General features: G+C 39.6%; 1 protein-coding gene across 1 annotated transcript; it reads left to right on the top strand.

Annotated features, from left to right (window-relative positions):
• Window positions 1-497: 497 nt before the first annotated feature.
• On the top strand, window positions 498-8361 carry six4b (SIX homeobox 4b). Its single transcript, XM_048206286.1, has 3 exons — window positions 498-1345; window positions 3117-3739; window positions 6662-8361. The coding sequence occupies exons 1-3, from the start codon at window positions 612-614 to the stop codon at window positions 7135-7137; spliced, it is 1833 nt and encodes a 610-aa protein (XP_048062243.1). The 5' UTR covers window positions 498-611; the 3' UTR covers window positions 7138-8361.
• Window positions 8362-13612: the final 5251 nt, after the last annotated feature.

Here is a 13612-nt window from a genome sequence, read left to right as displayed (position 1 = left end):
TCGGGGCCATACGATTTTAAATAGAACTGCTACTACGTGTAAAGAACCTTTAAAGAACCATCTTTTTTTAGAGTGTATATATTTAATAAATATTTTTAATTTAACTTAATTTAAATTTTATCTTTTTTTTACCTCCGGAGTATAGGCTAATGATAACGCATATTAAGCTAATTTCTAAAATGCTGTTACAACTTTACTCATTCTTCAAGAAAAGGCATGTTTTGGCCTCATAGCAATTATTGAGAGTAGCTATTCAGTGATGACACAATCTGAACAGGAATCAACTATTTTGTACATATGAAAATGTGAAAACTCGTGCATTGTGTGCGTGTGGACGTAGTGCAGCCTGCATTACCTTGCGCAGGTACCCGCGTTCTAAATGGCACGCTTGACGGACGTTCCCAGCGCAAACATTTGTCTTCACATCCCAGTCGCTCCACCCCGCAGGGCCAGAGCGGCGAATCAAAATGCGCTCAGGACTTGGACTCCTTTCCAACGTGGGCTGTGGAGTTAAACTTGTAGTGGAACGGGGGACGCCAGATCTTATCCACACCACACAGCGGCCAGATACCTGATCGTGCTTGGATGGAGGGGCGAAACCCGATCGCCTGATGTGCTGCCTGAAACCCAGAGGAGTGACTTATCAGGACGCGTTCAAAATGTCTTCTTCCTCAAGCGAGGTCATTAGTGCCGATGAGATCAAGAGGGAGAATCGTGGGAGTGTCAAGCTGTCAGTGCTGGACCCCGCGGAGTTGCCGATGGAGAATGCCGAACTTTTGGACTGCTCGCCGGCCTCCCTGGCCTTTTCCCCCGAGCAGGTCGCGTGCGTTTGCGAAGCGCTGCTGCAGGGAGGGAACGTGGAGCGCCTGGCCAGGTTTCTCTGGTCACTGCCGCAAAGTGACCTGCTGCAGGGGAACGAGAGCATCCTGAAAGCTCAAGCGATAGTCGCGTTTCACCAGGCCCGCTACCAAGAGCTCTACTGCATTTTGGAGAACCACAGTTTCAGTCCGTCAAATCACTCGTCTCTGCAGGATATGTGGTACAAGGCACGCTACACCGAGGCGGAGAAGGCGCGGGGCAGACCGCTGGGTGCCGTGGACAAGTATCGCTTACGCAGGAAATATCCATTGCCTCGGACAATTTGGGACGGAGAGGAGACCGTGTATTGTTTCAAAGAGAGGTCTAGGAACGCGCTGAAGGAAATGTACAAGCGGAACCGGTACCCGTCTCCAGCCGAGAAACGAAATCTGGCTAAAATGACAGGACTTTCTTTGACGCAGGTCAGCAACTGGTTCAAAAACAGGAGGCAGAGAGACAGAAATCCATCCGAGGCGCAGTCAAAAAGGTAGGACGCAGTATTTAAATCGTTGACAGAGAGTGGGAAACGTATGATGGAATGCGCGAGACCGAATGGAGGACACGTTTCACCAATGTTTTGAAATACGAAGCTTTGAGCGCTTCTATGAGGTGTAGTTTTAAAGAACGTAGAGACCATGACGCCTTCACTATTAAAAATAGACGTTCTTCAGTGGTTCTTTGAAGTCACATAGGTTTATCAATGAAACATTTTCTTATTCAAAGCCATTTTGGCTGTATATATGGTCCTCGAGTTGGTTCTATGGTACTGTGGAGATTAAAAAGTTCTTGATGCTGCATAATAAATTGTTCAGATTAGTCTATTCATCACTGAAACATTTGAAAGCCATTTTAAAGTACATTTTTGAAGTAGGCCTACGTATGATTGAATTGGAGAATAAAACGTTATTTGAAAAATTGTTTAAAAGTTCTTCTTTGGCATGTAAAACCAACATTTTGAGTATAGCCAGTTCATCTAACGATGTAGACATTTTATAAATGGTCAGATTTAATTAAAAGGGTCACATTAATTGGATAAGCAAAACAAAGGGCTGACAAACATTTTAACAGACATGTAGTTGCTTTCAAATACAACCAAAACAGACCATCGGTTTACTTTAGATATGATCAGCCATTACATTACCATAGTCATTGTCTATGTTTGTTTCTGGATTTTAAAACCATTGTCCCACCCTGATAATCAGTCAGAGAGATCTGCACTCAATCTCCTGACGTGGCCGAAATCCTCTTCACAGCTTGAGGCAGATAAGAGGCAGCTCTGTATTTGTAAACTTTTGCTTGCACCTTGATTGTATGACATAGAGTTTCAAGCTGCGGTGGAAAAAAACTCAACCACTCCGCCCGCAAAATGTTGCTTTTATCATAAATAATAAATCCTGAGTCTCGTAAATAAGGGAGGTCAGGCTTTTCCGTATGCGTCTGCAGTGAGCGTTTCTTTGATGTTGCACTGTCACCCTGACAAAGATAATTATTCATTGTTTGAATGAACTCCTTATGTGAATTTTTTGGATCAGAAAAGATCAACGGTTTGTCGTGTCAATAAGATCTTTGTATAGATGCGGTCTTGCTCGAGTCACTCTGAACGATGCACCCGCAGCTGTCATGGTCTGTAAAGAGACCCACCAAATGCCTCCAAGAGCTCAGATCCTTTTATCTGATTTGTGACCCCTGGGGACAAGAAGTTCACTTTAGAAATGATGACTGAGATATTTACAGAAAATGATTTTTATTATAGCGATCTGTTTTTAGAAGAGCAGGAGAGGTCGACTTTTTTAGCCTGTTTGTGATTTCAATATGCTTAAGTTGATCCATTGTTTTATAAGTCTATTTCCTAAAGAGTATCTACACAAGTGCATATACAGCTACTGATAAAGCTATTTTTAATTTTGAAAGTAATTTTTACAGAATTTTTTAATTCACTGATTAATAGAGAAACAAAGAAATCAATTAGAAAAAATACTTTTTGACAGTACACATAAGGCATTATGAAACGATTATGGACATTTTAAATGTATTGTTTTTAAATTGTTCTGGAACATTTGAAGTATACTACAACAATTCAAAATGAAAAGACCAAATTCAAAAGAGTGCAAATGGTGGATGACTCTGTAGGGGGGGGGAAAGCAATTTCTCATGTAAAACAAATTTTCAGCATCAACAAAACAGATAAACACACACACTCACACAAAACAAAAGGTCTATTTCTTAAACAATTAATCTTTTTTTGTTTTCTTCTTCAGCGAGTCAGATGGAAATCACAGTACAGAAGATGAGTCCAGTAAAGGCCAGGAGGACTTGTCACCACGTCCCCTCTCCAGCGGCTCTTCTAGCTCAGTCGCACATGGAACAGCCCCCCCTACAGTTTACTCAGATGGAGGAACAACCGTCATCCAACAAATTGGAGACGTCAAGATGCCCTCACACGCAGCTGGAGGAATGAGTTTTAATGGTGACTTAGCGAACGTGAATGCTCACTACATCAATGGTGGAGGCTACGTTCAATCACATAATGCTCTCCTAAATGGACTTGGCACCACAAGTGGCCATTTCTTGACCTTTGATCCCCAGAGGGTCTCCCATCATGGTCAGGAGAGGGTATTAGGTGGGTCTTCTGTGTCTTATGCTCCGTTCTCAATGGAACCTGCCTCTGGAAAGCTAGATGCCATGCAGACTCTAGTTTCCAATGCTGAAGATGGAGTCATTTCTTCAGTGGTCTCCTTTGCTTCAGCCCCCTCCACACCATCCACTACCTCAGGAGCCCTTCATCTCAGCAGTTACAGTGTGGTCAATCTCCCAGGAAGTGAAACCACCATGGGTCTTCCTCCTCTAATGCTGCCACCATCCTCAACATCATCCACTCACGGTAGGAGGACCTTATTCATTAGATATATTGCTTAAAGGGGTTTTCACTCGAAAATACAAATTCTGTCATTACAAACCTGTATGACTTTCTTCTGCAGACCACAAAAGAACATATTTTGAAATGTCTCAGTGTCTTTTTGTGCATTCAATGAAAGTCAGTGGGCCCAATGTTGTTTTGGATCCCATTAACTTTTATTGTATGGGCAAAAAACAATCATCTTTTGTTGTCATTCAGGTTTGGAACAACATGAAAGAGTAATTGATGGCAGAATTTTATTTTTGGGTAATCTCTTACTTTTTATTGTGTATATACATAAAGTTTTCCTGCCTCTTCCAGTTAAAAATGGTTGATTTGCGCCTCTCCGTCTCATGCATATGTCTTTGAAGATACAATAACAACAATACCTAAAGTAGTCGGAGCACTTCTAGTGAGCTCATAAGAGCCAAAGTAATTACATCATCGCTTTGGAGAATACTAAGACTGAACATTTATGCGGTTAAGCTTGCCAAAAGTGACCGCAGAAGCTAGATGCGAAAGAGCAGAGGTTTCGCAAGAGAGCCTTGTGGGTCACGGTAAGTTGGAGTGTATTGTGGGTAAAATTGTGAGAGGCATGTGGGGGTCCAGGTCAACTGGCTAGAGGATCGTACCAAACGCAGGCCTCTCAACACTGTCCCCACCTCCCCTTCATGGCCCTAACCACTCACTAATGGTTCTTTCCATGAATATTTTATGGCCACATCAATAACAGCAAGGCTAGCTGTGTTCTGCTCCTCTCTCGCTCGTCTGTTTTATCCTTTAATATGCAGTTTACGAGCCACATAAAAACAAACCCACCCCTGGCTGAACTTTTGATTTAGAATAAAAACAGTTGAGCCCAAACGATCAAGCAAGAAAAAGACGATATTAAAATTGTTTAGCCAAAACCCTGTTTCCTTGTGCCCATGATTTTCAAGGCAATTCAATAAAATATGTCTTCATAAAAACACAAAGTTTGATCTCCAGTGCCTCACAAATAGAAAGAAAGATTATTCCTTGCAGTGCCATTCTTGTCTATGAAGGCAAAACTAGTGAGATAATTTTCTGTCCCATAGTGGCTTAAGATGTCAAAAGAGGACTGAGTAATTCACAGGCAAATTTTCAGAAGGAAGAAAAATATGTTCCTGACCCCCTTTATACAACAACCCACCCTCGCAAGCAATGTCTGCGGGAAGCTAAAGAAAATTTGTAGAAAACTTTGGTTCTAGTTTCATAAAGTGAGTGAGTTTGGGGGGGAGGGAGGAGTTTGGGCTCTGTGATTATTTATCAGACATTTGTGCAAGCCTAATGGAAGAAAAGTGTCTGGCCGAAAGCCAGAGGCTGTCACTGCAAAAGACATGTGCCAAGAACCACATTCTAGAGTTACAAGGAAATCATAGCGAGTTTAACCGCAAACAGAAAATGAAAAAGGTGTTTCATTTTACAGTTCACTTGAAAAGTTCTGAAGAAAATAAGGAAGAGAGGTACTGAAAGAATGACCGAGAAAGAAATAGAGAGAGAAAAAGAAGCAAACCTCCTGAGACAGCAACAAAGGAGTCTCATCTGGATAAACAGATCACACCTTCACGCTCTGTCGTTTCTCTCTCATCCATTCTCAGTTGAGTTGTTATGAGCTGTAGCTATTGCCAGCTAAAAGAAAAGAACATTGTACTAAACTGGGAGGGTTGATGTCCAGGTCATTCGGCCAAAGTGTTTGGGGTTACCTTGAAGTCACAGCATAATGTGAACTACTCCATCATTCAGAGTCGTTTTGACCCTGAAAGTTTTATGCACTGAATGAAAAAGGAAAGTCTGCATTTTCTGATATAATTATTATGATTCTACATAACACAAAATATAATAATTAAAATTATAGCTGTCCACTTTTTGAGAAAATGGTCTCTAAAGATTACAAACTTACATTTTTGACAGAATTAGATTTAATCAAACATACATTCAATTATGAAATCAGAGATTATGTATGCTCTTCTCAAAAATCTTTTTTCTTGCTAACTATTGAGCTGTGAACACTGAATGAATTGCCTTAAGGTATGTAATGTCAAGTGACGTGTTGTTCACAAACAACACATACATTTTTTTAAATGTATTTCCAAGGTTGAAACACTGATTGAGCAAGTTGTATTGTATCTTTTAACATACCTTCTTATGTTCATTCATGTTTATTTCATATATAACTGGTAAAGCGGAAGAAATGATCGGTTCACGTGCGCTTCGTGCTGCAGCTTGAACTGATGTGGCTACAGCGATCTGCCACGACACATTAAAGAGCGCCAAAACGATATTTATTACAATTTAGAATTACAAACAATATAAACCAACATGTTCTCCAACCAATACGCCTATATAGTCGTTTGTTACTTCCCTTAAATATACGACCCATAGGAGCGTTTACTAAAGTTGCGCCCCTATCGACAACAGGACAATTTCATTTTAATGCATTCTTCCCTTTTATCTGCGTCACGTTTTGGGTTTCGCATAGCTCAATTGGCAGAGCGTTGCAATATATAACAATATGGGGGGGGTTTCCTAAATCGAAATAGGACAAATGGTGTAAAAATTCCGCACATTGCATTTAAATGAACACGCATTTTGATTGGTAACGACAGTCATACGTCATTTCATGACGACAGACTGTCATTATTTTTATGCCTGCTAGAGGGCGCATGACTTTAAAACGTAAATATAGGTCGTAATAAGGTGCTTGAAAAACGATGTATAGGGTCTTTTTAACAATATATATAATCGTGTTTCTCCACAAACAACTCACTGCAAATTCTGGCTCAAATTGATAGCGTATATGTGACACGCACATGCTCTATTTGATAATTTATGAAGCTTACTACATTTACTGAACTGGATTTAATTTTCTCTTTTATCCCCATACAGGCTCTGCTCCTTTGGGCAATGTGGTCAGTGACTCTTCCCAGCACTCGAGCCAGACCCTGCTCTACACCCAGACTGTGAAACAGGAGCCTTTGGATGTGTCTGGAAGCTACACTTATCCTTCTGAAATACCCTTGGACCAAGGCAGCAACTTGGGCTATACAGCCTCCCTTTTCCTTTCGTCTTCCTCCACTGGTGGTTCTCTTCATCCCACCGTAACAGCCACAGTCGCCTCTGCCCTCTCCAGCACTGAGGTACATCACGCTCTGAGTCAAGCTGGACGTGGCCTCCAAGAGGACAGTGTAGCCCTGTCTTCAGACTACAGGTCTCAAGATGTCCAGCTGCCCAACAGCCTGCAGGTTGCTTCAAGGGCAGGAGAAGGCCCAGTCAGGGTTGTTTGTGGGGATCTGGACATGGAAGGGAAAGAACTGGCCAAGCTGCAGACTGTACAGATGGACGATGATGGAAGTGACCTCTGATGATGTCATTAGCAATTAAGAGCAGCATTTCACTCATGCTGGACCGGATTTGTCGCACCGCATTGTGCTCTTACGGACTCTGTAAGCACAAATCATTCTCAAAAAAACCCTAACGATTGATATAAAATGCGAACAGTGCCTTCATGTCCTCAGATATCCCAACTTGCACTAAGAGGACTGCTGAATGTACCAGGCAATGCACTGACCTTTTGAAGATTATTTGGCTGCAGTGTCTTTACTCACACCTAAAAAAAATCTAAGAAAAGACCCATTAAAAAGCACAAAATAAATGTGCTCTGAATAAAAAAAAAAAAAAAAAACTGCAGCTTTATAGTGATTGTTTTCATTTAACAAGATTTTACTGAAGCACAGATTTTTTTGTTGTTGTTTATGGACTTTTTTTTTATTTAAATTCTTTGAGTGTGACGATGCAAATGTGATAAAGGTTATTTTGTTATGTTTGACTTGAGGAATTTTATGTTACAGAATTTATGATTCAAACACATACACCTCTTTCTATGCATCCCAGTGTGGACTTTGTTTTTTTTTTTAAAGTATATAATCTTGACCATTAACTGGTCACATGTGCCTTCCTCATAAGCTGTCAATATACTAGGAAGCTAGGCTAGACAACAAGACATTTGTTTGGTAGAATATTTCAGAAATAACCGAAGTATGAGTGTTTGTTTTTCTTGATTTGTCTGCCGACTGTTTTAAAATGATTTGGGCATATTTTGTCATTTACTTTACTTTAATGCCCGTCTCTGAATTCTGTGATCCTTGCAGGACAAGATGAATATTTTTAAGATGCGGTCACATTTACTGTTCAGCGAATTTTTATGGGCAAAATGCAGTAATTTCAATTGGAATCCACAATTGGAATTTTGCATGAGGGTGAAAGGTTTCCCCGCACAAAATTCACAACAGGTTCAAATTAGTCACGCAAATTCGCTACATTGACCAACAGAAAGCTGCTTTGTTTGATAGAGACTTCAGTACTTCATACATCGCTACAATATTGAAAATAGACAAATGTCCCTTTCTGTCTCAGAAATTTGCTAAGATTTCACTAATGTGACCACACCTTTACACCAAACTTGAGCTCTGTACATACTTCAAGAACCATGAGAAAACCTAAAACGTCAGTCCTGCTTGAAAAACCTATTTTTTCCTAAACCCTTGCACCCTATTAAATATTTATATTTGTACATATATAATGAATGATCCAAGGGTTGTCTCTGTGTTACTGACACCGGTGTTTCACATTAGAGTCCTAAGCCTGATAATTCAATAAGTAAAGGGAATGACATCACTTTCAATGAATCATCTCTTATTGGAAGCACCAGGTAAGTCAGCTATATGTTTTTAACCAATGGCAGGCATGATGTCGGTCATCCAAGACTATCCATTTAACCAGATCAGGCTACAACTTGGACCCCCTGGATGGCTGGCGGTGATCTCAGACATTACTAATGCATGGACGTACACATATGCAGCATGGTGGAGATCAAGCTTGTGTTCTCACCAGGGGCGTCCTCTGTGATCCCTAGCCAAAACCTGGCAGCTGAATAAGCCCCGCTCACTCTTAAAGTGTCATATGGTACCTGTCATGACATTACTCAAAGTAAAGGTCATCCAAAAAGCCAGAGTATATGAGGAGAAGTTACATATCCTTATTAGATTTCCTGATCCATCCTCACATGATCTAGCAGGAATAGATTTTTGGCCCAGACTTCAGGGCAAAAATGCAGGCTCATCGTTTGGTAGATTATGAAATGGTAATAAGAGATATATACGCTGTTCTTAATACTATTAACAGGATTTTACAAGGACATTCTCTGTTCTCGCACATTGTGGCACATAATAGAATATGACAGCAGATATTTCAATTAATGAGACTAGTATTTATGCAAATTTTGATTGTTCCAGAAAGTATGAAAGTAAGAGCCAGAACGTCCAAAGTCTGTTTACTGCCGTGGGAACATTTCCTTCTCTTGACGCACAGCACCAGCCCGTGTGAGTCCGCGCTAATTGAATGGCGCCCAGGTAGGATTTGCTCCCTCGCACAAAGGAGGAGACAAAAAAGCACATTGGGTAAAGAATCTATTGTTACCTGCCCAAAGGTGACCCTGTCGCCTAGGGCACCAGATTAGCTGATTGCCAGGTATCAGATGGCGCCTCCTGGAATACTGAAGGGTAAGAAAGCACTATTGTCTGGGGCTTTGAGCAAAGAAATGGTGGGCGCAAGAAAGAGGGACATGTGTGTTTCATGTCCCCAATTTCCCCTTGGCAACTATGCGATTCATGGGAAGCGGTGTTATGTTGCTTTTCTGTATTATTTAAATACAAAATACGTCACTCCATCACCTTGTACCGTGAATGGGATGGTTCATCTTTTATAACAACAGGCACAGAAGAGAACAAAAAACACCTTCCTTTTAATTTGATCTCCAGTTTCACCAAAAGAATGTAAAGTACAAGGAACAGTCCCTCAGTGTAGATGAAGTCAACCACAAATCTTGAGAAAAGTAGCCTACTGTACATCAAAGTCATATATTTTTTTAATGTTCAGCAGATATGAAGAAAGTAATAACAGACTCATACTCCAGAAGACAGCAATTTTCAATATGTTTCTGTAGTCATGTTTTTTTTTTTTTTTTTTTTTTTAAGTGAAGATGTTCATAAATCCTGGGAAGGACAGGCCATAAAAAAGTGAGAAACCCTGCAGAAGTGGGCTTATTAAAGAACCTGACCCCTGACTTTTTCTGGAGGTTTCAAAGTGTGGCATTTACTGAAGCACAGCAGACTGTGAAGCACATGTAATCGGACCCGTGTGCCCACTGCACCACAGCACTATACACTGTGCTAATGTGAGGTCAAGGGGCAACTGGGTCTGAGACCCATCACTTCTGTAAATCTGAGAACAAAAATCTATGTTTGTTTTATGAAAACACTGAGTGAACATTGTGTGTTTTAGAGAATTGAGGTCTTCCAAATACTTAATACACACACACACACACACACACACACACACACACACACACACACACACACACAAAAACATCATTTCAAATAAAAGGATTATGAAAATATTAATTAATATTTTTTAAATATATTAAATAAATATTTAAAATATTTCTATTGTTATCAGTGCCAAAAGTGGATAATAATAATTTTATTATATATTATTATTATTATTATTATCATCAACTTTTGGCAAATCACTAGAACATCCAAGCCAGCAGGGGTCAGCAGAATTACTTCAATATCTATAGTCTATTAAACGTAAGGGATGCCCATAAGCTAGTTTTAAATGCTGTATTGAGAGCTTTCTGTCCTGGGTCTGCTGAGACTTTGCAAACTTTACCTCAGTGGCAAAATATAAGAATGGTATGAGGTACGAGGAAACCAAAGACTTGATACCACACATAAAAGCTTTAAAATACAACTCTAAAATACCAGTGAAATTAAAAAAAACTTGTTCTATCACATTCCCGTGCAGACAGCAAGTGAAGCTTTCTGAAATAACCGCATGCATTAATCATTGTCATTGATGTGACAAAAATTGTTTCCTAAAAAAAAAAACTTTTTTTTCATAGTAGTGTGTGGGGCATAATAAACAGATGACAAAATCACTTTTATTAAAAAAAAGTATAAACATCTAATATCAAAGAAATATATTATTTCATAATAATTAAAAAAATTGTATGTAATTAATCTGCTGTGCCTCCCAGCAGATGAACACACACACACACACACACACACACACACACACAATCTCTTATAATGTCCTCTACTGTGGACACAAGGAAAAAAACAATGTCTTTCTTGTACAGTACGTTAAGCTTTAAAAACTCAAGAAACAATCTGAAAAAATAAAAAAATACGATTACAAAGATCATTGTGTATAAAATGATATAGGCTAAAGGATCTCTGTATCAGGTTTTCATCTTTATAAACCAAGAAGATGTTAATACAGTTATTAAATTATTGAGCATATGCCCCACATTACCCAATGTCATTTTACCTTTACTTACCCTACGACTTCAATAATTAAATGTAGCCTAAATGTCACTTTACAGTTCAAATCTTTGATTCTCTCCTTACAAATGACCAAAATTAAGATTTGCTTGTTTTATTATTTTTAAATTAACTTTATTAAATTAATTCGTGGCTAGGTTTTTGTCTAATATTGGATTAGCCTACTTGTGTTAGCCTTTCACATCGCATTATAGGGTACTAGAACAGGCCTGCGTGTTAGAACTAGTTCTCTAAACCTGCTGAAAATGAAGAATAACGTGTTTACGAACTAAATTTCTGCGTCAAACAACCTTATATAAAATATTAATTTACATTTCAGCTATTCCGTTTAACTCGCCTGGAGAGTTCTGGACATGACTGAAACGTTGCTAGCCTACTTTAAGAGAGTGACCTCATTGTTGTTCATTGTATAGCCTACCGTGAATACTTTTTTGAGGGAAGCAGTTTATGGTGTGTTTACCATTGGTATGTGTGCCGGAGTTCGCGACGACCTTGCCAACCCTCGCCTTTAGGCCATAAAAGAGCACATCTTGAAATGATCAAGGCCTGAGAACGGGCACGGCCTTTCGATTTCTGAGGTTTAAGGAGGGGGCGCGCGGCAATGTGGTGGAGACATTACGACAACCCGAGCGCCGTCAATCACAGGCCCGTGTGCTGTTACACTGAAGCTGATACTTGACCCTGCTGACGAATAGACCTAAATGTCGTTAAATTCAATAAAGTCTGCAGTCACATACAGCAATGGAAAATTGGTTACGAATTGGGAAACCACCATTACAAACTTATAAAACTTCATTTAATCCAATGAGATATAAAGCAATAGCCTACAGAAGTCAAAATTATTTACAAGACTTTACATTCATATGATAGTTGAAAAATGAATATGCATTTAAAAACACTACGTTTATGTAGGTAAGGTCTTGTTTAATTTTGTAAAAGGAGACGAAATTATTTAAAACCTTAAAGTGAACAAATCACACAAAATCGTGTTTTTTCCCTTCTAAAAATACAAAATGTACTACAACGATGATATGTTTTGCATTTGAAAACAAATTGTAGCCCATAAAATTTAAACGTTTACATTTTTGCAAAAAGTTTTTTGTGCCTTGGGTGATCCCTCAGGACAGATGGATGGGGCAGCTTTCATTAGCCTGCTCCTCTGACCCTTCAGAGACAGTGGGCAAAAAGTTGTTTTCACAGGTGTACGGATTGGCTGCTAAAACCGATTAAGACCTCGTTTTATCCCAGTGTCTTGAAGCTTGCAAGATCATTTCAGCCCCATATAGAGGGAACAGTGGAGGCTCCTTAAGTAGCTATAGTCTACATTAACGGGCCCATGCGCGACTTAAAAATGAACGCCGCGTCTCAAATTAAATTAAAAGAGGTGCTCCATTCTGGGTGAGTGATTGTGAGTTTCGCGTCGCCGCGGTGTCAGGTTGCAGATTTCTACGAAGATAAAGAAACGCGATCTATGCCTTAAAACAGCGTCTGGATGGCAGAGACCTCGACTAACACAGAACTCATTTACTAATGCATCGGTTTTAGATTTCACTGTACAGAGAGAGGGGAGAGGACTAGAAAGAAAGAGATGGAAAGAATGCATTTTTTTCTGAGAGCCTAAAGAATACAAATCATTAAGTGCTACAGGCAATGTTTGATGTTCTGAGTTCAAGTAAAAAAAAAAAAAAGTAAAAGCAGAAAAGCAAAACAGAAAAACAGCATAGTAAAATTTGATTTAAAATTTTTTAATTAAATTTTTCTCATTTTTGTTTCACAACGATTTTGTGGAACTCAAATAAACAGCATTTGAAGCGGTTAATTATCGATATTAACCGTATTTGGCTCAGTTTTTCCTTGTAATGAATGCAATCTTGCATTTTTGAGCGCCATTTCACGAATTCTACTGGCCTTGCACGCTCGGTCGAATAGTTTGAAAAGCCGGGGGCGCTACTTATCTAGTGATTAGCATTATGTTATCTCTCCAGCTCGAGAGGCTGATTGTTTTTAATGGAACTCCAAATACCTCCGCGTGCATCTAGACAGTGCGCAGAGCGCGTGCCCTTGACAATGGCACAAGCCAAGCAGAGTCAATTAACTGATGATTGCAATGATTCTTTGCTGCGAATCAGAATTGTATAATTAATATTAATATGAAATCGAGGAACGACTTTTTCCTCATACGTTAATAAATGAAGATAATGCCGTTAATTTGACTCGGTTTACTTATTATAATATTGTGCATTACAATTCTGTGAGGATAAAATATAAGCGCTGTAATGGCTTTGGTTGCCAATGAACGCTGCCTTCAGACAGTTGCTATAATTGATTAGTATCGAGGTGCCCGGCTCCCTCAGGTAGAACTGGAGACGGGGGATCCAGTTTCAGACCACCGAGTCCCCGTGGGAGGAAATGGAAGCAGAGTTCTCTCAGCACT

The sequence above is a fragment of the Megalobrama amblycephala genome, linkage group LG11 (assembly GCF_018812025.1).
Source record: "Megalobrama amblycephala isolate DHTTF-2021 linkage group LG11, ASM1881202v1, whole genome shotgun sequence".
NCBI classification, from domain to species: Eukaryota; Metazoa; Chordata; class Actinopteri; order Cypriniformes; family Xenocyprididae; genus Megalobrama; species Megalobrama amblycephala.
This window is presented reverse-complemented; position numbering and strand designations above follow the sequence as displayed.